At 35.0% G+C, this 26,424-nt stretch overlaps 2 protein-coding genes across 3 annotated transcripts in view; both read right to left on the bottom strand.

Moving 5' to 3' along the window:
• LOC134857051 (sodium/potassium-transporting ATPase subunit beta-1-interacting protein 2-like) overlaps nucleotides 1-26,424 on the bottom strand; it is a 78,512-nt gene that overhangs the window by 37,825 nt on the left and 14,263 nt on the right. The gene's annotated exons all lie outside the window — the stretch shown is intronic.
• Nucleotides 18,422-22,763, bottom strand: LOC134853843 (mRNA-capping enzyme-like). Its single transcript, XM_063869782.1, has 3 exons — nucleotides 21,818-22,763; nucleotides 19,382-19,646; nucleotides 18,422-19,155 (listed from the first exon to the last, which is right to left on the bottom strand). Exons 1-3 carry the CDS (start codon nucleotides 22,686-22,688, stop codon nucleotides 18,432-18,434), a joined length of 1,860 nt encoding a protein of 619 aa, XP_063725852.1. The 5' UTR covers nucleotides 22,689-22,763; the 3' UTR covers nucleotides 18,422-18,431.

Here is a 26,424-nt window from a genome sequence, read left to right on the forward strand (position 1 = left end):
GTGCCCATACTCCTGCAATAGACAATTGCCTTTATTTGTGTACCTTCGACTGCAGATTTAGAATTATTTGGTTAAGGTGGCCGGGCGTGTAGTTGTTGGTGCAATGAGCTGATATGATGTTTTTCAGTACATCGTGCCAGAGGATAATTTGCTTGCCGGTCTGTGCCAATCTGTCGTATTGGCACAGCGTAACCTTCTGGCACAACACGAAAGTAGAATTAGAGGCCTTAGTGATTGAAAACTGTTAAAAATAGGCTAGAATAATCTGGAATTTTTGAGTTTCAAAAATTCGAATTGCGACGTCACATTTCTGAGAAATGCTAAAACGGTCATTTTGAGCCGAAAAAACAGAAAAAAAAAGAGAACAACAACCGAAATAGCAAGAGACAGTCGGTAGAAGATAACAGAAAAAACGAAGCCTCTTATCGTGACAATCACGCACGATGAGACAGCTAATTAGAGACAACAGACGGAAAGGAGGCTTCAATGGGGAAGGAGGAAAGAGCAGTACCCTCCCGTGCCACGAATTGGCAGTAATAACGACGTTATTACAACGAAATTACGGAATCGGAGGCTCGGCCCCCAGAGACAATATATGGTGAAGGACTGTAAAAAACTGACTTTTTAGCTCTTCTGAAGCCATAAAAATTTGAATTAAGACCGGTATTATTTGATATTTTAGACTATGAGTAGCTAGAAAGAGGAAAGGGTCAATCCATCTCCAATGGATTTAATATAGAACTGTCACCAAAAACATAGTAAAATAGGATATTCGAGCCGTGTTTTTAGTAGCAATCACACAGTCTGAGGATCCGAGACCCAGCTATGTGGTTGTATTCGCATGTAAACGAAAGCTGATTAAAAGCCGTTTGACTGATGGCCTGAAAATATTAACTTTTTACTTAGCCCTAGACAGACCAGAAAATCAACTGGCTAGGTCGAGATGGTGAAAAACGAGTAGAATTTAGGTAACTGACGCCGGCCAGTCGTCAATAGGTACTTTTTCTACGCTCCGTCACTGTGTAGTATTTGGGCGAATGTTACAGTCAAGGGCTGCTGTTCCAGCAAAAACCGCAGTTTTTTCCCCCTGTTCACAGAGTTCGGATTCAAAGAGAGACCGTGGACTGCGTGTACCTTCTCTTCTGTCTCTCTTTGTTTTTCCATTTGAAGTTGTTTCATGCTATGGAAAAGGAAACTGGCAGCTATAAAAATTGCCATATTCTTTCCTCAAACACTTAAAACATTATCTACAAGAAGCCGTTAAAATCTGTTAAAAACAGCCAGCTTTCCGTAAAAAGTCTTTAAAAAATAATTAAATCAATGTTTTTTTCCAGAAAAAAAAACAATTTAAATGAAACGCTAACAGGGTGAGAGTTGAACTAAAGATTTCTAAATTGTTATTTTGAACGTTTTCGCTAATAACTAGCATCATCAGTATAAAAATTTGTTACAAAATATACAAAATTATAGAGATCAAGTTAAATTGACAAACAGTTCTAAATAAAACGATTAAAGAGTTTGTACCGATCCAAATTATACAACTGTAAATTCATAACGATTCACGTAATCATTTATAAATTTTCCTTCAACTTTTTGAACGTTTTCAGCTTTTCTACTTTTTCCATTTTGAACGTTTTCAGCTTTTCTAATTTTTCGTTCCGTTATTACCTTCTTCGAATCTGACTTGGAAGTTTTTTTAATGAATATTCTAGTCATGGTTATACATCTGCTATAGTTACAGGTTTTAAATTAAAACAATGAACAGAATGGAATATATGAATGGTTTATCGCCTAAAATCATCAAACCTTACCAGTTCACATCCAGCATTGCCTCGTTGAATTGACAGACTCAGGCGTTAATTAAATTACTTGAATGAGTTGCGTTCTCAGGTCACTGACCTGATTCTATTGGCTAGCTCATGTAGAAAATCTAGACTTGTTTTGCCGATTGTAACAGTCATTAAATCAAATCATACATGGGTTTCAGAAAAAAAGACCCTGTTTTTCTTAAACCCATATTGGCTCAGGAGTCAGGGACAATATGTTTTGTGCTTTTGTACCTCTATCAGTCGGACCCAATTCACGGTTCATTAATGACATGGTACTTTAGTGTCACTACAACCTAAGCGCCACTACCAAAACACCTCTCACACTCTAGACAGAAAAAATCATGCCCCATGGCTAGGTATCTAAATGCGTTTTCAGCTTTTCTACTTTTTCCATTTTGAACGTTTTCAGCTTTTCTAATTTTTCGTTCCGTTATTACTTTCTTCGAATCTGACTTGGAAGTTTTTTAATGAATATTCTAGTCATGGTTATACATCTGCTATAGTTACAGGTTTTAAATTAAAACAATGAACAGAATGGAATATATGAATGGTTTATCGCCTAAAATCATCAAACCTTACCAGTTCACATCCAGCATTGCCTCATTGAATTGACAGACTCAGGCGTTAATTAAATTACTTGAATGAGTTGCGTTCTCAGGTCACTGACCTGATTCTATTGGCTAGCTCATGTAGAAAATCTAGACTTGTTTTGCCGATTGTAACAGTCATTAAATCAAATCATACATGGGTTTCAGAAAAAAAGACCCTGTTTTTCTTAAATCCATATTGGCTCAGGAGTCAGGGACAATATGTTTTGTGCTTTTGTACCTCTATCAGTCGGACCCAATTCACGGTTCATTAATGACATGGTACTTTAGTGTCACTACAACCTAAGCGCCACTACCAAAACACCTCTCACACTCTAGACAGAAAAAATCGTGCCCCATGGCTAGGTATCTAAATGCGAAAAACACTCGAACATAAAAAAAACAGGGCAGGGACTTCATGTAATTACCATCAAACTTTATTGGACATAGTACGATTGATCCATTTTAGATGGATCAACCTACAACTTGCCCTGCCTCAACATAATCAGATAAAATTTAGACCTGGGTTTAAGATCAAATTTTCACATCTGGAAAACAATGCTGGAAAAATTAGAGCTCAAGAAAAATCTCAACTTCTACCATATGACCGACTGGCACAGATATCTCTTGATTCTTAAATACAATTGGTTCAAAGACGAACGTATTGGAGGGTCTCAGAGTAAAATCGTTGATTTTTTACCTCAGCATCTGTTGCTACGTTAGAACCCGGTAACATACCAGGATTGATGTTGGAGTTTGCAATTCTGCTATCACACCTAAACTACCATGCTAAAATCCTGCCTCGTGACTAAGGCGTCAGAATTACACGATCAGGGCGTCGACCGATGAGTCCAAAGTGCTCGTGAAACCTGTGGTCTTCTCAGAAACTGTTGAATGAGAACGTTTCACTGTGGAAGTTTTGCACGGCGTTTAATTTTGGGACAAATTAGGCCATGGTAACCATCTGTACTGCCTATAGTCCCACACTTAAATATTAAGTCTATGTGGAGACTGGGGCACCGAGGTGAATGGCGGACGCTATTCTAAACTTTTCGTCAGCAAGACTCAAATAGTGTACGAGACCTCAACTTATCTATGCTTTAATCTGAAATTGACGCACTGCAACCTTGCAGTTGTGCTACTTCTTTTGGCGTAATAGAAGAATTGAGTCCCGGGTCGAGATCCCGCTCAAAAACCGCTCAAGATATGGGCGGTTTGAGCGGTTTTCCAGCAAGATTTGAGCGGTTTGGGCGGTTATTTTGGAAAAACCGCTCAAACCGCTCAAATCTTGCCTAAAAAACCGCTTAAAAACCGCTCAAAAACCGTAGCACAGAAAGAGGAAATGAAAGCAGAGGAGATGATGATCTTGGTGCTGAGGATTTCGAAACCACGGTACTTTGTCGGCAGCGAAACTTGATGGTATGTTTCGTCGTTTATGATACAGTTGAAAAGCCTTTCAAGTTTGAGTCTGATTCGCATGTTGAAGTTTTCAAGGAGTTTTCAGTGGGCTGAAATCCAGATGGGTTCATAAAACGCACATCAACATGGGCATGAAAAAGCAATGTCTCAGCAAAACAAGACTTCCTGGCTGGGTGTGGTGTTAAGTTCTCCAGTAGGATGTCCAATTGCTTGAGCTTGTCTTCTAGCTGAGTCTCGACGGCATTTTCATCAAAACGGGCTCCAAGCAAAGTCTGATTTGAAGCGTCTATGATGGCAATCGTCGGAAACTTGTAGCAAAGTTTTCCTCAAGGAGTGTTTTGTCGGGTCCGAAAAACCGTTATTTCAAATTTCTCAGGGATAATCCGAGTACGGCAGAGAAGGCCTTGTAACAAAGTTTACTATGCGTTGCCGAAAGAAAAGTCATCCAAGTAACCCATTTTCAGGCGCGGCTGCAAGTTTTTTTAATAACTGATGAATGACAAGAAAGAAACCAAACGTGGCTAATAGGTCACTTTGCTCGAAGATTTCGGCTTCATGGACAAGGTAGTCGCCACACACAAGAGAGCTAGCAGAGTCATGGGAGACTTTGACGAAGTTCAGAATTTCAGTGCACTGTTCTGAAACCCTCTGCATGATGAAATCATGCCTAACATTGTTAAATGCGTTGGAAAAGTCCATTTTAACGAAAATTCCATGGGCAGGCATAGAACTGATGTACTCAAGGGCTAGATGAGTGGCTACTTCTGTACCATTGGATCACTCGGCTCTTAGTTGAAGAGGCTGAAGTTAATGCTTTTATATGGGATCGTTGGTAGTTTTACGGGACCATAATTCTGAACTATGTTTTTTTTCGCACCATACGATATTCGTCAATCAAAGTGGATGGAGTGCCGAAATGGGAGTTACATAATCAAAACAACCGGTGCGAGATAGTTTTAATGAATCTCATTTTCTTGACGATTTTGATTTTTGATAGCTTGTTGTCTGAGCGGAAGTTAAATAGATTACCTGGTAAAAAAGCGAGGTTGAAGCAGCTGCGAGGATGAACTATGCGAGGTTGAAGCAGTTAAATAGATAACCTGGAGAAAATAAGAGAGGTCGTAAGATTTAACGAGGAATAAGAAACTGGCACCTCCTAGCAAAGGATTCGAAAAAGCCAGAAAGTATTTGAAGAACAATGGTCTTCCGGCTGTGCCGTTTGACAAAGGAATAGGATTTGTGTAATGAAAATGAGACAAATGAGAGGAAACTGAGTTATTTATTGCAGCCACTAGACTTTACTGAGCGGAGAAATCTGACGGTCAACGTCGTCAAAAAAGTGAAAATGACATGAAATAGTAATCACTCGCTTAAAAAGGAAGAAGATGTCGGATAAAAGCTGCATACTAGGTTAAGATTAAATGGGGCGCAACCGGCTAGGCTGTATGGATTGGCAAAGTGGACAAAGAAGGCACACTGCTTCACCCGTTCTTACTTTACTTCGAAGCTCGTATGACCATCTGAACAAATTGCTTTTCTGTGCGAAATTCTGTGCTGAAACAATTTTCTGTTCTAAAGCAGCAACCAGCCTTTCTTGTTGTTCCGACCATTTGAAAAATGTGAAGGAACTCAGTCTTTGGGTGTTTTGTTGTTTATTTGATTTTTTTTTTGCTTAACACAAAATTTTACAAAGCATGCGGGAAAAGTTTAATGAAGAAACAGTTTTGTAAATCAAAACTTTTCCATTGGTGTTATCGTGCACTCAGAACATCGAGGTTTTATTTAAATAAAACAGACTCAAACTTCAAGCCAATGGAATTCATTCTCATAGAAAAACATAGTGTTTAGAATTATAAGCAATTTGCTCAACATTATACAATTCTCTTGAAGAATTATGCTTGTATTGAAAATGAAAGTAAGAAAAATACTAAAAATGACGCGGAATATTAAAACGGAATGCATAAAATTATAAGTTTGTGGAACAACTATATGGAAAACTTTCAGAACAGTTAACAAAGAGGGTTTTTTTGGCTTTTTTAAATGGAACGTTAACCGGCAATTGAATGACTTGAATGTGACTGGTGGTTATTTGAGATTTTTTTAAATTCAATTTCAATTGTTTCGGAAACTTAAACAAAATTTATAAGTTCAAAAAAAAGCCAGTCAATTGAATTAAACAAAAACTTAAATAACGACCAGTCACATTCAAGTCATTCAATTGCCGTTTAACGTTCCATTTAAAACAGCCGAAAAACCCTCTTCGTTAACTGGTCTGAAAATTTTCTATATAGTTGTTAATTGTTTTTCAATTGATTGTCAAGTATATTGGGAATTTTTTTAAAAGCCTAAGTCATCACAAATATCCAAATTCACACTTTTAACTGGCTTCATTTTGAACTTATAAATTTTGTTTAAGTTCCAAAACAATTGAAATTGAATTAAACAAAATCTTAAATAACGACCAGTCACATTCAAGTCATTCAATTGCCGTTTAACGTTCCATTTGCTGTCAACCCTTGAAAAAAGGGGGGAAAGTTGTATTCGGTTGACTCTAACTTATCACAGTATTTCGATTTTTAGTCTAATTTCGAGCAAAAAAAAGGAGCGAGAAGGTCTAATTTATGTCTTTCCCCTTAATTTTTATTTCAAGTAAAATTAAATTTAAATCAAAGAAAATTTTAGTGCCAATTTGGGAATGAACAATTTAAAAATCTCAAATAAAACATACCCAAGGCAAAACTTTAAAAAGTTTGAAACAATATTTGATTGTTTTGAGTTTTTTCTGTTTTTCAGTCTTATTTTGGTAGGACCTGTTTTTAAATTTTCCTAAGTTCCAAACATTGCTATTGCGATTATTTTCACCCCAAGTTTTTTGGTATGGATTTTAAAAAACAAATTTTTTGTGAATAATTGGGCTGTCTTTCCAAAAATTTACGTAAGCTTGAGTGCCTGCTTCCGTTGTCTTTTTTGTGTCCACCCAGTTTAAAACTACCACGATTAATTGAAAGAGCATATGACTGAAGAGAAGAACCTCAAGAAATTTCTCACGCTGTGAAAAACACAAAAACAGACTCAAGAAATTTTCTAAAGACAAAAAAGACCGTCGAACAAAAAGTTTATGGGTTGGTAATAGCTTTCAAGAGAACTGAACTGCCAAACTGCGTACAAAAATTTTCATTACTGGAACTTCAATTTTTGGCTTAGGACAAGTTCTCTCATTTTTGAGAAGACGTAGTTTTGCATTTCATCAATATAATTGATCAAAACATATGCAGCAAGTCGTTGTTTGAGATTGGGGCGGAGTCCTAGACCTATGTCAAGCGAGTGAAACAGACACCATCGGATAGGGGAGAGAGAGCTAGAAATAATTTCAAAAACAATAATCTGTTTGCCTTTCATTCACGGTGTTGAATTTTGTGTACTGAAAACAGACCAATACCATAGAATCAAAACAAGAAGAAAAAACTTTGAGCTTGGAAAAATACAAAACCAAACATTTTTAAAATAATTTTGGAATCAGCAGTTAAGGCATCGGCTCTAGGGCATCGCAAAAGAATTCAATGAAGGCACACCACAACGTTCATTGCTATCTCTACCTTGAAACCATTTGACAAATTCGAGCCAATCATTGGTCAGTTTTTGACAAGATGAATGGCGCGAACACTAGGACAAAAACACGAGAAGTAAGATCAGCTTCTTAAAAACTCAATTGTAATTTCAATTTTCTAAATTCGGAGGCTTACAACTCTGACGAGAGAGCGCGAGATCGAAGCCTACCACGGCGTTAAGCTAACAACCCAGAGTATTTCAACTCAAAAATAACATATTGTTATTTAATATTACTAAAAACTTTTATCTACTATTTTCTTAGGTATTTTTTTTCTTCAGTAGAACCAATCATCTATTATATCTCAAAACCGCGCATCCAATAAATAGTTGTTAAAAATTCAGAAGGTTACAGAGCCAAATTGCACAGAGCCGCAAGAATGCCAAAAAATACAACCTATCTCCATTTAATATGTCCTAAAGCAGCCACGATCAATTTATCATAGCTTAGAGCCGGAAATTTATCAATTATCCAAAACTGAAAAAGCTTTGTCAGTTCTGTCTAAGTGTGTTATTCATATGTTCATGTCATTAAATATTTGTTTTTCCTTGTCAGATTTCATTATTTAATGTAAACCATCATCAAAACTGTTTTTCGTTGTTCGTTAGATTTTCAGTGTGTACAAATTGTGTTTAGCAATGCTAACTCTTCGTGAAATTAAAATCTAAAAACAACTTTTCCGATTTGTTGAAAAGTTTATCTATTGTTTTTCGGATCCATGCGTGATCGTAAACTATGCGCCCAAGTGTCTAAATCCAATTATGAATTACTTAAGCTAAAAAAGATTGTTCAGAGATTGGATTCAAACACAAAGTCTACCGCAGGGTCAAAATAGACTAGAATTATTTAACAAAATTTTCAAAAATATATTTATAATTGAGTTATTAGTACAGTGTACGAAAATAACAGTATCAGGAATTGCAATGAACTCTAATCATTATGTCTGACAACAATCAACAATTATATATTGACAATATCCTTTTATCCAGTCCGACGGTACTTCAAGCCGGATTAAATATAGGGACTTATAGTCAACAAATTTTTCAAGAAGTCACAAATTCGAACAAAGAAACCGAGGATTTTTGAATTGAAATTCTCAATTTCATGTAGTTTCTTTTCCATTTATTGTCGTTTCGCATAATTTGAGCATTTAATTGTTCCGACTTTCGATACGAAAGTAACGGAATATTTGTGCTCGGGGTGGGTTTTTTTTTCTTCAGACAAATTTCGACTTTTTAACTAGCCATTTTTGACAAAATTTTTTAATATCATTCGAAAGCTATTGTTGTCCTGAGCTTAAATTTGAAAAGATATTTCACCTGTGATCATTTTTCTTGAAGTTATGAGGGTTTAAAGATTGCCATTTTGGCCATTTTGACCAATTTGGGACAATTAACGCGCGATATAATTCGCGCTATTAACGCGTAAGCGGAGATTTAATCCGTCTTAGAAATCGTTCCAAATTAGTTGGAAGAAGCTTATTTGCCATAATTGATTTGTTACAAGGAGCGAAACTTATCCTTTTGTACTTTATATGGCGTGTGGGGGATGATTTTCATAAAAAAATTTCAAATTTTAGAAAATTTTTTTTCATTTTAATTACATTTTATTAAACATTAAAAGGCAGTCGGAACATTCAGGGCTTCGCCCTGATACGAGCAGTCTTGTTTATATTTGAGAGTATTTAAAATTTTTTACCTGGTTGTTGGATAATTTTTGTGCACAATTTTGGCAAGTTAAATAACCGCTGGTTATTTAACAAGTTAAAACAGAAAAAACTTAAGCGTTTTGAAGCGTTTGTAAAATCTTAATTCTGATTTCAAGTTCCTTCGGTTTGAAGTCCCGTCGGCCTGTGGTCCTGCACCCGTTGAGCAAACAGCATAAATATTTTAGGGCAGCAAGAAGCCATGCTGACTAATTCAATAACCATGAAAACTGATATTAAGATTAACGAACGATTAAAATATAGAAATAGAAAAAACGCTGAAAAAACATTTCGAAATTGAAAAAAAATGATTGCTCGCCGCTATTGGCCAAATTGATGAAAAAATTGAAAAACTTTCTGACCGTTTTTTTTTAAATCGATAATTTTTTCTAAATGATTTATCCAGCGCGAATCTTGACTCAAAAGACTTCAATCAGAAATCCCATTGGACCTCCGATGACGTGTTCTTGGCACCTCAATTTCGTCACAGACAATCCAGCTCAAAGATTCTTCCAACTCCGAGTTTCAGCTCTCAAATAATCATGCAGCTTCTGGAAACTTTTCGCCTATCGCACAGGCTAACATACGAAAATAGACTGCCTGTTGAAAACTTCTGGTCAGACAAATCCACAACACATTACCCCACTTCCACAAACGGGACCAAGTTAACATCCGACCCCCCCCCCCCCCGCCCCCCGAAAAAGCCGTTGTGGATTATGTAAAATTGGTTCTAAGTTGGAAATTTCAGCCAATCAAAACCGAGCAGAATTGTTCTGAATTGAATGCTGAGGTGGAAGATCTTAACTTGGTCTATCTGGGGGGAGGATGTTCACTTGACCCCAAAAATGTACCACGAGGCCTCTGTCAGGAATAACAAGGCGTGAACGATAGTTTACAAAATGAAATTCTGGGGACTTTGATATCCCTACATCCACCTTTTTTCACAAGCTTAGTTCTTGCATCTTGCACCACAATCTGATGCGGTTTCTTTTCCAGATTTTTAAGTAATCGCAGCTGGACATATTATCAAAAAAACACTACACAATTAGAAAATGTACATTTAAAAAGTTATTTTCTTTTTGTGGTGTATATCTGTTGTGCCATCACAAAACTTTTGGATTCTCAACATTTCACAAATTTCTATTTATCAGATAAGAAACAACGAAAAACGCACAAAAAAGTAGAATAAAGTATACTGATGTTTTGATTCTTCTTTAAAACTTATTAGCCATCTACCTTCATTTTTATACAACAGTATCACGATTTTTTTCTGTGTGAGACGTCAACTAATTTTTTCAAACTCGATATAACACGATATGCTATAGTTAACAATTCTTTATTCGAAACAAAGAAACAATAAGCAAATTATAATCAATTTTTTTTATTACACGGCATTATTGGATATGGTCATATTCTAACATTATAAAAAATTTCCTTTCAAAACTGTTGGTAAATTTGTGAAAGCATGTCTAGAAAATCGATTTTTCAAAAAATACTGCGGTGTTGCAAGTTCAGTTTTAAATTTTTATATTTGTTGAGCTTCTGGGAGGCCATTCTTGTTATGATATCTTTATCTCTTTTGACTTTTCTAATAGTAGATTCTCAAATCCAGAATCGAAAACTTCTGCAGTTTCTGAAGTCCGTCGAAAAACAAGATGAAAAAGTTCCCGCAGATGGGAATTTTCTAGAAGAAACCGATGACGTCAACTGGAATTATTTGGAAACTAAAACTGATTCTGAATTTACGTCTGTCTGTGATCTTCTAAACGCAAGTAGGATGCGTTATAAAAATATAACAATCACAAGACTACTTGGACCCAGTTTACCGCCCCTACAAAGCCCAATTCAGCAAAGTTATAACTTGGAACATATTCTTAAATATGAAAATGAAGTTCAAAGGTCAAAAAAATGCATCAGGCAAATTTGGGTCATAGCTTGCATGTACAACAGAACCGAAGAAGATGAAATAGTTCAAATTCTGAATAAATTCAACCAAGAATTTTATTATTTCAACGATTGCTCTCGAACCAATAAAACGAAACTATTAAATCAAATTAAAGACGTGAATTCAGTTCGAAACTTTGCAATTAGTAAGGCTTTAGAAATTTCTACCGATTGGATTTTACCTTTAGACGGCAATATTTTCATTACTTTGGACGCGCTTGACAAAATCATTCATGGGTTGATTCTCGACGACAGTTTTGGTTATCAAATACATACGATACCCTTGTTTAGAATTATTGGGTGTCAGCGAGTGAAATTTAAGGACAGTTTTCGATTTGACAAAGAACTTGAAACTTCGCGAGCCACAGTTAAATCCAAATACCCGGTCATTTCTGAGTTTCTGTCTTTTAAACAAGAAGGTCAAATTGCAGTTTCAACCCTATTTCCCGATATTCTTGAGTTTTTCGACCCTTCGGAAAAGTACAGTTTGAAATCGAAATTGGGGCTTATAAACCGATTGAAGACAAATAACCCTAATTTGAGATGCGGATACAACGCTGGTAACGAGTTCACTGATCGATCGATGAGTAAAATGTTGTATTACGCAAACAATTGCGGATACACTTTGCGGCTGCTTTACTGGCCGGAGAAGGATTCGTGTCCTTTCGACGAAGTTCCTCCCCTGCATGGAGTTTATGCAGAGCAGGAATATATTAGTCAGCAGGTGAAAATGCTCAGAAACCGAACAGAAGTGAGTAATAAAGTCCGAGCGCGTCAACGAAACAAGGGCCTAGAAAATTTGGAGCGCTTATTGCAATCTGACCAGGAAATTAAAAAATAATCTACTTCATTTTAAACTGCGAAACCAATAAAAAAAATTGAGCAAAATTTTTCATTTGATTTTGACAATCAGTTGAAGTGTGTAATTTTACTTTTCGAAATCTATTTTACATAATCTATGTTACTTTAAATTATTTGTTCAAATATTATTCAAATCTGTATCAAAAATCTGTTCTTAGTCAATCACGGTTTTAAATCTTATTCCCAAAAAATCAAGCTATAGTTTAAGCTCACTGTTTTTTCTCTTCATTGCGAATTGGATAAGGAAAACATCTCAGAAAAACATTTTTGCAAGTGGGTATCCGCAGTGGCGGATCTACGATTTTCTCAAGGGGGTGCGTATTTCCAAAAAAATCGAACAATTTGTCAACTTTTTGTAGGTCGACCATATTAGTCTTCTGAGCGGTTCAAGAGCAGTGTAAAAGCCCTATTTTGACAAAAATTTTAATTTTTGAAAAAACAGCAAATTCTTGCTAACTATGACCCTTTTTTTGCAAAGTTCGCAAAATTTTGCAAATTTTGGCTCTTTTTTGCTAAAATTTGACAAAAAAAAATGCAATTTTTCGGCGCGCGCTCCCCTTCAAAATTGGTATAAGTTGGCGCCAAAAATGTTTTTAGAAATTTTTGGGGTCAGCTATCCAATAATGGATGTCATAAAATAAAACCAAAGGCCGATCCGTTAGTTGATGAGGGGGTCAAGCAACCCTTCCCCCTTAATCCCCCTCTGGGTCCCCGAAATATGTGAACACGCGTGCATAATACAAGATCGGACTGCTCGTATTAAAAATAATTCCCACTTGATACTGAGAAAAAGAACCAACGGTATTTACTCAATTACATAATTTGAAACAAATGATAAGAGATTACCATGTCTTGCGGCATGTTTCAGTAGTTAGGACAATTTATTAAGAAAAAGACAGGCAAAAGATTCGTTCAAACGTTGTAGAAAGACAAAAAAGATGAACAATCATTGGATTACACGAAACAATGTTTTACCTAAACTGAACCCGAATCATTAAAAAGGTTAAAAAAAATTTGAGCTGAAAAAAATGAAAAAGTTTAAAATTTTACTATCCACGCATTAATTATATTTCAAATATTTACCTAAAACTTATGAATTAGAAATCCCGTATATACCAGAAAGATGTTTTCAAAAAACATATTATCAAACTAAATTTTAACCGAGGGGTTTTCAAGATACACTTTGAGCTGTATGAATTTCTGAATTGAAGACCGATATTCTGTTTTCTCCACTAAGTGGCTTTTGGTAATTCAGTTTCGGTTATTGCTGACTCCAAGTCATTATTCTGTGTTTCACCTAATATTTCGAGTATGAGGTTAATCAGCTGTTTTAGACGAATCTCCTTTTATTGTAAGTAATTTCCACTCACATTGTGCTTGGTTAACACTGTTAATTTTTTTTAAAACTAACCCATAATCTAAAAAGTCAAAAAGGTGCCGGAGCATTGTTTATGAATTTGAAAAAAAATTTCATGTCAAAAAAAGTAACGATAGTTTGCTTTTCAGATTTTAAATTGTTTTGAACATTTCGCTGATATTTGCACCACCACTACAGTCTGAGTTCTTTTTGAGGTGACTTTTTTTAAGCTTTTTTCCTATTGTAGAAGGAACTGTGCAATTGATTGGCAGAGAGATTGAACTGTTCAGCTGATTGTTTTGATTCAATTCATGAAATTTTCTTTTTTTTTGTAGAAATTGTATTTCTTTTTGCTCATTTTCATCTGTAATCTGGTTTTGCAATAAGACACAATTTTATGGTACAGCTAAGGACTTGAAATTAATTCGATGCCTTCTGTAAGCTCACCAACATTTATTTCAATTTTACATTTTCAGAACAATAATTTTTCGTATTAGCTTAGTAACCTTTTTATCAATCATTTACAAATCTTTTTTGATTTTTTCTCAATTTTTCTCAACTTTTAATTTTTTCTCAATTAGTCGAATTTGGTTTTTTTATCTGTAGTTAATTCAGCAGCGAATAACTTAACTTTTGTCTGTTTGATTTAAAATTTTCCAATTTTTTTTCTCAATGCCGTTTCTACAATGCTTGTTATAATCACTTATAGCTTTAAAGAACTGAATCCATAATTGTAACGCGGAGTTTTTTGTTTCGCAGGTAATTGTAGGCTCTCTGGGGTGCAAAAAATCAAAGTAACCTAGTAACTGATAAAATTTTTCTTTCATTTTTTGCTCCAATTTTTTTTTAAATCTTGGCATATCAAAATTTAGTCAATTGTTTGAAGTTTCGAGGCTAATAAAGGCATAGCTAGAGTTTTAAAAAGTCTTCAATTTAGCCATTTGGTCTTCTGTACAAAAACGTCAAGAAATGTCTTAAAAACCTTGTCTTAATGTGTGGACTTGATGGTTAATATCATCTGAAATTGATCAGCTTCAGCTTCAAACTTTATCTAAATTAATCTTTGACTTAAAGCCTTTTTCTCCTTCTCAATCGCATGTAAATGAATCTGATACAATTCTAATTTAAAAACACATTAGGAGAGTTCTCATTAAGCAATGTTTCTCAAAGCGTTAAGAAATTAGTTCATACTACACTTTCGAGCTGTTACTCTAAAAGTGGAAAGTTTGTTTAAAAAATTGATTGCATTTTCTCTACGCAATACTTTGGTGGATTTTCCATATCCATGTAGAAAAATTTAGTCTTTTTTTTACCTCTATCAAAATCTTGCAACTGATTGATCTTGTAATCTCTACGTTCTTCAAATTGTTCTTTTATGTAAGACAAGTTTTGTTTCGGTGAAAGATGATAAAATACCTGAGTCGTCATGGTATGTGTAAAAATGGTTAACCGTGAAAACAATTAAGCCAATCAAGCTTTGTGTTGGGATGCTAAGTGTTTTAAAAAAATTCTCTAATCGTTTTTTTTTGGACTTGTAGGATTTCAATCACTTAGCCAAGGAAAAACTGGGATCAACTGAAGAAATGTTCTCTTCACAAGTCCTATTATCATTATTTGTCACAGAGCAACTATAACAAATTTTTCAAGGGAAATTTGCTGATTTTACCGGCTATCTTTGATATTTATTTTTCTGAAGCTCTTTTGTGGCCTATGGCAAAAAAACTTCAACTGTCAGCATCAAAATACCCTAAAAGGTTTGCATCAATCAACAAGCCTAATCTTTTTGTTCCTTGAATTACATAACAATGAAGTCATAAGTGAAAATCATTCCTTTCAGAAGCTTTTTTTGAAATTTCAGGCAAGAAAACTTCAATCCTCATTACAAGTAGCGATCAGAATAAATTAACATTCGTATTAAATATGATAAGTTGTATAACGAAAAAGGGGAAAAATTAGAAGAAAAAAGTGGAATTAAAAAAACGTTCTTGGGAGTTTTAGGCAAAAAATCCTTTCTCAGTACCAAAAAAGCTATCAAACTGTGGCAACAGTTATAGGCAGTGCCCAAAATATCCTCTTTACTTTCAGTTATCGCAATTATGTTTTTTTTGGAATTCTGAAAAAGCAAAAATGAAACTTAAAAAATACAATTTTTTCAATGGTCTTTCGCCCAATGTATACTTTATAATGATATATTTCGCAGTTGATTTTACATTATTTGGTTCAATTAGTCTACATCTGGTTTCTTTTGCATGGTTTCGTAGCCTGATCATTTTGCCGCAACTGCTGCGCGCTAAAAGAAAACTTGAACTTTCTGGCAAATGAGCTTTTTTAAATGGGTAACTTTTCAAAACTCATAATTTTACGGCAGAAGATCACAGTTTATAGATATTTTTGATTTGGAAAACAAGCACATTTATTTAGATGGTTTTTAAAAAGCATGAAAATTTGGCAGTTTTTGGTTTGTGAGTGAAGCCAAAAATACTAGTGTGGGCTTTTAAATTCCACGACAGCTTCTGCAATTTAGTAAAAACAAAATCGGGACAAACTAATTTGTCGAAAAGAAAAATTTATTAAACACTCAGTTTCAACGAATTGCTCGGGAGATTATAAAACTACAAAGCACGAAAGTTTTCATAAAAAAAACATCCATGGATAGGTAAAAAAAAACTTCCCTAGAAATTCTTTCTTTCAAAACTTTTTTGGGGCTCTGGAAAAAAAATTTTCTTTCGTTTGAAAATTTTTTAAATTGGAACTTTTCCTGTAACATTAACATTTTTGAGATAATTTCAAAATTTTTTCTAATAGACAGATGAAAAACTGTCTCAGGGTTCAAAACAGACAATTACAGGAGCTTCCATTCTTTTTCCTTATTAGCTGTCATTAGTAAATGTTTTTTGAACAATACAGATTTGAGCTTTTTCAATCATATCACGGATGTATTAAAATTATGAAAAAAAGCAAAATTACAGCCTCATAAGTACAGTGCTGTTTTCAATTAACCGATATAACAAAGCAAAAACTATTTGAAATTGTTTTTTTTTTTCAAATTGCATTTAGATTAAACAAAAACGTGAGGAGATCAAAATTGCTTAGAATTCGATCGGAACTAATATCGTGCAATTCATTTTAATTAAATTTGCAACCACAAATTTAGGCCAAAAAATAATAGTTCTAGCTTTTTTTCTAACTTAATAAAAAAATCGCTGAAACTACCAAGTTGATTAACGAAAAAGATAAATACAAAGAATTCTTTTACACCGCAAAGTTTTTAGCCAAAGATTTTTATTTTTATTTAGTAAAATGACCTTTTGACCTTTTTTGAATATCAACCAGAAAAATATTCTAGAATACAGATTTTTGAGATTTTTACCTTTCTAAAACTTTTTTGCTTCGTGTAAAGGCTTCTTTGGTTATAACCGTCTCATCAATCAACTTGGCACTTTCAGCGTAATTCTTGATTAATTAGAAAAAGCCAAAATAACCCATTTTTGAATAACATTTTTGTTTGCAAATTTCGAAAAGTAATTTTCCCCAAACTATTTCTGATTAAATTCTAAGAAAATCTTCACCCAAATTGAGAAAAACGCAATTGAAATTACAAAACGCAATTGAATTTCGAAGGACTAAACGAATGATACTTAAAACAACAACGTTTTTTTTTCAATTGAATTGACTTTACACAAAAATTGATCAAGCAAAAGCTTGCGCAGAATTTTTGCAAAATAATTAAGTGCAATTATGTTGGCAATAATCCGGCAAGTTTTTTTTTGAAAAAGTAAGCTAGAAAAAATCGAAAAAGCATTAATACAAAACTTTGTCTAAGATGCGTCTAATAAACAGCCCTAGCAAAAAATGAGAATTAGTGACCAATCGGAAAAAAATTTAAGTCGAAGAAACTTAAGTCGATGTGCAATAAGTTTGCCTAAAATTATGCATACTTGAGCTGTGATTGGTCACTTAAAAAACCGAATGAGATATGATAAAAAAGAAAATTTTTGAGCTGTTCTTTTTCGACTATAAGTTTATTGAAAATTGTCAACTCTAACCGTCATCACTCGAGAGTTTCATAAGAGCAATTTCTTAACACCTAACATGGCGTTAAAATAAACTTAAGTTATAGAAATAGCATGTAAAAATCATATGTACAAAACTTTTATTGATTTTTAAGCAAGCGCAACAGAGGCTATAGGTCACAGTTAGTGTTTTGTTCTGACCGAGATGAGATACGAATCCAGTTTTGGCTTAACAAGAGCAGAAAAATATACGAATGTCTACTTAATCTTTTCTAGCTGATTCTAGCTTTGGCAACTTAACAAAAGGAAACAGCTCTCATTTTAAACCTCTCACTTTATATGAGAACAATGCAGCGCGCGTGGCCGAGTGGGCACGGCGCGCTTATTTAAACACGAGGGTCCAAAGTTTAAGTGCTACTTAGCACGGTCGCAATTTTCTCCACCTCAAAGGGGGAACAGCTACACCAAAATGGATGAATATTTCCTTCTCCATAAAACCCTGTAGTGGATAGGGTCAGGACTAATAGAAAAGAATAATTAAATTTCCATCAGAATTCCGAAGAACTTAAAATGCAGACATGCTCAAAAAAATCTGTTGACAGCCGAGCTAACTGACTCAACTGATTTTGTTAAACTAGTTGTTGACTAGAAAAAAGTCTACATTCCAGTTTGATAACGCTTGCTAGTCGCAAACGTAACTAGAGTTCGGAATATTTCTTTTCTTTAGGCGCCAAAAATTATGCGTTTTTTTACAGCAGAAACAGGTCTAGGATTTAACAAAAAAAAACCAAATTTGCTATTAAAAAAATTAATATTTTTTTTAGTCGATCGAAAAAATTTTCTCAAATTCTACTTAAATTAGTTTTATTTTTTAAAATAAGCCAAAATGATGCTTCCCGAAATTCCAAAATGGCGGTTTTTGGAGATATTTCTTACGAACTGAACTTAGAAAATAGCTATAAATTTTCTAGGTTGGTTGGCCAAAAATGGATGTCGTAAAAAAGTATCAATGGGTTCACCCCAATTTTCTCTCTTGTTGCATATCATCACCCAGCTTATGGGTTGAAAAGGAAAGTTTAATCTAAATTAACTACCATGAACAAAATAATTTAAGCATGATTATTGCCTGGTACCTTCGCAGAGGGTTTTTTGGCTCTCTGATCTATGAAGTTTAGTAAAATTTGTTCAGTAACTGGCTTCAAAATTGATCTAAACACCGACTTCGCAGTTTTTATGTGATTAGGCGTGCTCTTATCAGTTCGATGCCTCAAAAACTTCCACAATTCTTTCGCTCGATATCCGTTCGTTTCTGTGAACGAAAGCGGAGCACATTCTATAATCGCACCTTCAGGAAGACTCGATATTTTATTTTTGACCTCTTTCGGTTCGTCTTTCAACTTCAAATATCCAACCGGTTGTTTACATCCTGTAACGTATAATTCGATCGTATATTGATCCAAAAATCCAACTTTCTTCGCAACGCAAACGTTCATTTTGAAATCTATTGTATTTAAATGAGGCGGCTTCCATTTCAAAACAGCAAAGTTTGTTCCTCCGACATAAGGCGAGTTCCATTTTTGGAACATGAGTCCGTCTAACTCGTGTGACACTTGGCTGTTAAATTTGCTCCCACTTGCCAGCAGTTTTCTAGCTTTCGTGATGTCGTAGAATGGTTTGCATCTGATGCTGAAGGGTTCCGATGACTTGTCCACGCGGGATTCCAGATTGTTCCGAGGTACCACAATTTCCTTCTCAATACATAGAAGGCGGATGTCGTAGTTCATTTTGCCCACTTGTTCGTTCATGAACTGCACTATGTCGTACGCCAGGAATCTAAATTATAAAAGATTTCCTTTAGTTGCATTATTGGACAAATGTAACATATGTCAACTATCTCAGGATTGAAAATATCGACGAAAAAACTAGACTTATGATAATATTTCAATATCATTTCCTTCACTAAAGTTTAAATCGAAAATCTGGATTTGCGCGTAAAAAAAGAAGTTCGTCCCATATTCTGTGGTCCAAAAAACGAAGTTACAGACTAGAAAAAAAACACCTGTGAATTTTATTGCCGTCGTGACTATCAACGACCAACTCCCCGTCCAGCAAAGTGTCACACAAGTCCATCTCGGGGGCCTTCCTGTTGGGAAATACAAACTGGGGGGCGACGAAGACTGTGTTGTCCCTGTCTAGGAAGTAGGTCTCTTGGGGTCCATTGATGAGCATCATGTATCGCAGTCCGTCCGCCTTCCAACTCACTCGGAAGTGGTCATCTGCCATGGTCAACAAGTTCTCCATGTCCAAAGATACAGGCTGCAGACCTGAACACAGGGACAGTAATAGTAGTTATCGTAATTAACAGTCATCATCAATAAATGGTAATAATGAAAACAATAAAAACAAAAAGGATAACCGGTTTCTTTAGTAGTGGCACAGAATGCTCCGACCATTCATTAAAAAAAAATCAAAAAAAGTTTGTTTCTTTCTGTTTTACAAATAAACATCGTTTTTTTGTGTGTTGTGATTTGATAACTATTTTAATGCGTAGAAAGTTTGTAAATAAAGCATAATTGACAACAGTTGTCTTCGAAACAAAATATGAAAAATCTGAAAATAAAAAATGAGAAATTTAAAATCAAAATTTTGCAGAATATTTTTTATTTCAAAAACTGTTTCTTGTGAAAAAAGCGCTTAAAGAAACTTCCAAAACAATTTTCGTGACATAAAAGTAAGTTTTGTGCTAGCTGAAGAAACAGCCAACAGGCAGTTAGAAAAGAGCCAATGAACGCAAGTTACCAGAAAAAAAACAAATTTATTTTTTAAAAACTTCAGCTTTCGAATTTAACAAAAAAGAGACTTAAAGCTCTTTCAATTTCAAATAACTGATGACTTTTTTGGATAAAATTAAACCAATTTGAGAAAACTGAATCAATAAGTTAATTTTTTATTTCGCTGGGAAATCTGAAAATTAAATTCCACTTGCAAAACTAGAATTCGATCAAGTTTTTGTGACCTTTACACTTTTGCTGTTCGATAGTGAGTTTGCTTTCTTTTTAACAAAGGAAATGAACTGAACTTGAACATAAATCAGAAGTAAAAACTATAAAAAAGTAAATTTTTAGACACTTCCTGAAAAAAATAATTATCACGACCTATATAAGAGTCTGAACTACGTTCATCGACTCTTCAAAAAATTTCTCTCATAAGACCTCTTCGCTCGCTTTACTCGCTCCAAATTAGACTAAAATAAAAATTCAAACGTGATTTTTTTGATGTATCTGATTTCGATTCAAACAAAAAAAGCTGCTCGCCCAATTTATTCGCTCAAAATCAGACAAACAATCCAAAATTTCAAACCGGTCTCTCTCGACACAAACTTTTAATGTCGAGCACATTACGACTGAAAGGTCTTTACAATGACATATTACTTGACTCATTCCGAAGATTATTTGGGGTAACTGATTTTGGGTAGGACAAAAAACACGTCGAAGACAAAGTTCCTCCCCATTTTCACTGGCTTAACCAGTACTTACGGGGCAGCATTTTCTTTGTTTACAATAATCTTCTTTTTCTTTTTGAATGATTCCTCATATTAAAATTTTCCCAAATCCTATTGATATTAACTCAAATTTTACTCTAAGGTCTTATTTAGACTGTACCCACAATGAAACAGCCTTAAAGCTGATTGAAATTGCCGAACAGAAACTAAACGCCATAAAAAATTCATTAGAGAAAATTGCGTAGGTTCGAAAAAAATACTGATCTTTTAACACGTTTTCTAAAAAAAATTCATTCTTCGGTCAGAAACAAACACAGTTTCACTGTAAAAAAAATACTACGATCTGAAGAGGTTCGAATACACGCACCCGACTCGAAAAATATCAATCAGACCATTTTTGGTCAAGTGAGGACTCTTTTGAAGCCCATAGCTATTTCGATAACTGATGCAAATGTAATTCACAGGATTTAAAATTCAGAAAAGAGATTTAAGTTGACGAAGATTAACGCTGTTCTATTAGTAGCACAAATTGTTCGGACAGCTATGAGTCGAATTAAAATTCAAACCTACAAAAAAATCTTTTAAATCGATTTCATTTTCTTTCTCTATTGTCTGTTAATCTTTTTTTAGTAAAGTACTATTGAAATAGGCGAGATCTAGGTAAATGAAGCTAAGAACGCAGAAAATTAAATATGAATTAATAGGGCTCAAATTCAGTGTCATTAATTCGGTCTAAAAAGCTAGCAAAAATCAAACTTGCCGAGACATTTTATGAATTCAAATCACGGAGTAAAAAATTCAATATGATATCACTCTTGATCCCTACAAATTTTCCTTGAGAGTCAAAAACCATCAGACGAACACACCCTACGTCATAGTTCCTTCTACTTCGTGAAGTGGTCGAAACAATAATTCATTTGGTATAGCAAGACAAAACTGCAAAATATTTTCTTGGATTACTATAGCATAATAAAATTTAAAAACGTGACGGACCTGGGAAGCCTCCAGAAGTCCAATTACACATATCTTGTACTTTGTCCCTCACACTCTGGACCAGTTCCATGTCTGTCACCTGCTCCACTCCCCCCTCCAGATCCGGACAGAAAACCGCATTGTCCTTATTCACCTCCTTCCTCGCTCTCTTCTTCGGCAACTGCGGTTGAGAGTCCTCTGAGGCCGTTCCACCAGCCGAAGAAGCGCCTTCGGCCGAAGAAGACGACGCCTCGACTGTCGGATCTGAACCGTTTTCGTCTCCGTTGTCCCAATCCGGTCTCTCAGGCGCCGACGGACACATGAGTAAAGGTATGCCCGCTTTGAGGCAAAGAGTTTCCAGGTAATCTTGTTTGTAAATACCCGGAGGCCTATGTTGGGCGAACAATTTAATTGCATCTAGGAGCGGCATTTTCATCCATCTTACGAGATAAGCGCAGATAAGATACCCAGTTCGATTGAACCCATGTGTGCAATGAACAGCAATTCGCAATCCTGGATTATTACAAGAAAAAGTATGACACAGTTCCATAAAATTAGACATAATATCGTCATTCGGGGCTTCGCTGTGACCGTCGCATTGGATTTTTTGATATTGCACGCCTCTGCTCTCAATCAACTTGTAATCGTAGAAACGACTTGTTTTCGTCAAATCAATCCACAATCCAATTCGGTTTTGCTGCGTTAGTACCATATGGGGATGGAAACACTCGTGGGGTTCCAACTTGTCGTCAAACTTCTCGTCCAGAGGAGTTTTGAAAGGGAAGAAGAGATCGCAGATGATGGTGCCTCGTCTGGGACAGTCTTTCCATCTAGGAGGCAAGGCCGTTGGATCATAGACGAAATCATCAAGTCGCCTTTTTCGATCAGCCATAGGAAGTGATTTTACTCAAGATCTGACTCAACAAATGATTTTTAGGACATCGGGATCTCGTTTAATTTCACATTTGAATCTGAAATAAATATGTTTCAACGGAAAAAAATACCGAACTCAATTTAAATGACCATTTTATTCCCGACCACTTCAAGTGGGACGGGTCTATAGCGTAGGGTGTTTTTCCTTTCAATTTCAGATACAGGGAAGCTCAATTTGAGGTATATGGGGTCAAATGTAATATCATATTGAAGCTCCACTTGCTGTGATTCAGCTTCTAAGAGTAGAAAAAAAGGGGTCAGACCTTTCCCGCTTTTGAGAACAAGTTACACTGAGGAATGACTGATATGTTTAACATCTAATTCACTCTCCTCCCACTACTACAATAGAAAAATTCAGAAAATATGGAAAAAAGTATTCAAACAATTTTCTATTATTTTACTTAGTTTAACGGGCATTTTTCCACCACTGCCCCACATTTGAGTTTCAATTTTGAAACGCTAATTGTGTTGCATGGTGAACAAACTAACTATTGTGAACACATTTGTTCTCAATACCTTACATCGTAAAATCACGCAAGCAGCCATAACATCACACAAAACAACTGAAAAAATTGAAAATTTGAAATGTGGGGGGGGGGGGGGGTGGAAAAGAGCTGTTTAATGTAGTTGGAACAGAATGTGCTACTTGCACAGCAACCATCAATCATTGTTCAGTTACAAACGTGTTATATCAAACCGCAAAAACAAGGAACGAAGCTGCCATAATGGTTTTGTCTAGATTTATATTTAGATAATTCAGCTTTACAAAAATCTCAAGAAAAATGCGATTTGACATTTAATCAAAACTGGTGCGAAAGTTGATTTTTTTCGCACGCTGGATTTTAATACATCAAAACCGATTTCATGACAAATTATCTGTTACCTTTTATCCCAATCGAAGGTAACCCACTCAAAAATAACGCGGCGAGTAAAATAGCCCAGGACGAAGTAGCCCACGCAAATTAAAATATCCCATCTGAGGATTCGAAACAATTAAAATATCGCAATAGGTTAATCAAAGGCATTGGAACCAAGATGGCGAAATTGAACAAACTGACCAAAGCAATGCTCACTTTTGAAAAAAAAAACGCGTGAAATCTAATTCAAATCAAGGCGCGAAAACTTCAAAGCACGTTTGAAATCAAAAATCAACCTATGTTTTGAGCAATCAAAGCAAAAATATATGACTTTCTAAGCACATTTGAAAATATGGTTATCAATTAAAAAAGCATCAAAAAGCCAACAATTTGCAAAAAAAAATGATGCCGAAAAATGATTCTCTTTATGGCTTCTCAAAATAAATGAGGCAGCTTTACTGAAACTCTTTTAAATCAAACTAACTATTGTGAACACATTTGTTCTCAATACCTTACATCGTAAAATCACGCAAGCAGCCATAACATCACACAAAACAACTGAAAAAACTGAAAATTTGAAATGTGGGGGGGGGGGAGTGGAAAAGAGCTGTTTAATGTAGTTGGAACAGAATGTGCTACTTTCACAGCAACCATCAATCATTGTTCAGTTACAAACGTGTTATATCAAACCGCAAAAACAAGGAACGAAGCTGCCATAATGGTTTTGTTTAGATTTATATTTAGATAATTCAGCTTTACAAAAATCTCAAAAAAAATGCGATTTGACATTTAATCAAAACTGGTGCGAAAGTTGATTTTTTTCGCACGTTGGATTTTAATACATCAAAACCAATTTCAAGACAAATTATCTGTTACCTTTTATCCCAATCGAAGGTAACCCACTCAAAAATAACGCGGCGAGTAAAACAGCCCAGGACGAAGTAGCCCACGCAAATTAAAATATCCCATCTGAGGATTCGAAACAATTAAAAGATCGCAATAGGTTAATCAAGGGCCTTGGAACCAAGATGGCGAAATTGAACAAACTGACTAAAGCAATGCTCACTTTTGAAAAAAAAAATGATGCCGAAAAATGAATCTCTTTATGGCTTCTCAAAATAAATGAGGCAGCTTTACTGAAACTATTTTCAATCAAACTAACTATTGTGAACACATTTGTTCTCAATACCTTACATCGTAAAATCACGCAAGCAGCCATAACATCACACAAAACAACTGAAAAAATTGAAAATTTGAAATGTGGGGGGGAGTGGAAAAGAGCTGTTTAATGTAGTTGGAACAGAATGTGCTACTTTCACAGCAACCATCAATCATTGTTCAGTTACAAACGTGTTATATCAAACCGCAAAAACAAGGAACGAAGCTGCCATAATGGTTTTGTTTAGATTTATATTTAGATAATTCAGCTTTACAAAAATCTCAAGAAAAATGCGATTTGACATTTAATCAAAACTGGTGCGAAAGTTGATTTTTTTCGCACGCTGGATTTTAATACATCAAAACCGATTTCATGACAAATTATCTGTTACCTTTTATCCCAATCGAAGGAAACCCACTCAAAAATAACGCGGCGAGTAAAATAGCCCAGGACGAAGTAGCCCACGCAAATTAAAATATCCCATCTGAGGATTCGAAACAATTAAAATATCGCAATAGGTTAATCAAAGGCATTGGAACCAAGATGGCGAAATTGAACAAACTGACCAAAGCAATGCTCACTTTTGAAGAAAAAAAACGCGTGAAATCAAATTCAAATCAAGACGCGAAAACTTCAAAGCACGTTTGAAATCAACCTATCTTTTGAGCAATCAAAGCAAAAATATATGACTTTCTAAGCACATTTGAAAATATGGTTATCAATTAAACAAGCATCAAAAAGCCAACAATTTGCAAAAAAATGATGCCGAAAAATGATTCTCTTTATGGCTTCTCAAAATAAATGAGGCAGCTTTACTGAAACTCTTTTTAATCAAACTAACTATTGTGAACACATTTGTTCTCAATACCTTACATCGTAAAATCACGCAAGCAGCCATAACATCACACAAAACAACTGAAAAAAATTGAAAATTTGAAATGTGGGGGGGGGGGAGTGGAAAAGAGCTGTTTAATGTAGTTGGAACAGAATGTGCTACTTGCAGAGCAACCATCAATCATTGTTCAGTTACAAACGTTTTATATCAAACCGCAAAAACAAGGAACGAAGCTGCCATAATGGTTTTGTTTAGATTTATGTTTAGATAATTCAGCTTTACAAAAATCTCAAGAAAAATGCGATTTGACATTTGATCAAAACTGGTGCCAAAGTTGATTTTTTTCGCACGCTGGACTTTAATACATCAAAACCGATTTCATGACAAATTATCTGTTACCTTTTATCCCAATCGAAGGTAACCCACTCAAAAATAACGCGGCGAGTAAAATAGCCCAGGACGAAGTAGCCCACGCAAATTAAAATATCCCATCTGAGGATTCGAAACAATTAGAAAATCGCAATAGATTAATCAAAGGCATTGAAAAGATGGCGAAATTGAACAAACTGACCAAAGCAATGCTCACTTTTGAAAAAAAAAACGCGTGAAATCAAATTCAAATCAAGGCGCGAAAACTTCAAAGCACGTTTGAAATCAACCTATCTTTTGAGCAATCAAAGCAAAAATATATGACTTTCTAAGCACATTTGAAAATATGGTTACAGAATATGACTTTTGGTTCAAAGATCAAACCATCGATTCACGATGGATCAAAAGTTTTTGTTCGAAATCGATGAAAAAAAGATCCCCTCAAACCTCCCGGTACTGGGTAACCTTTATGGGG

The sequence above is a fragment of the Symsagittifera roscoffensis genome, chromosome 1 (assembly GCF_963678635.1).
Source record: "Symsagittifera roscoffensis chromosome 1, txSymRosc1.1, whole genome shotgun sequence".
NCBI lineage: Eukaryota > Metazoa > Xenacoelomorpha > Acoela > Convolutidae > Symsagittifera > Symsagittifera roscoffensis.

Coding starts and splice junctions, on each gene's coding strand:
- LOC134853843 (XM_063869782.1), bottom strand. CDS start 22,688: ATGGCTGATCGAAAAAGGCGACTTGATGATTTCGTCTATGATCCAACG. Junction 19,647..21,817: donor GACTTCTGGAGGCTTCCCAG/GTCCGTCACGTT, acceptor CCCTGTGTTCAG/GTCTGCAGCCTGTATCTTTG. Junction 19,156..19,381: donor GACGGCAATAAAATTCACAG/GTGTTTTTTTTC, acceptor TTTATAATTTAG/ATTCCTGGCGTACGACATAG.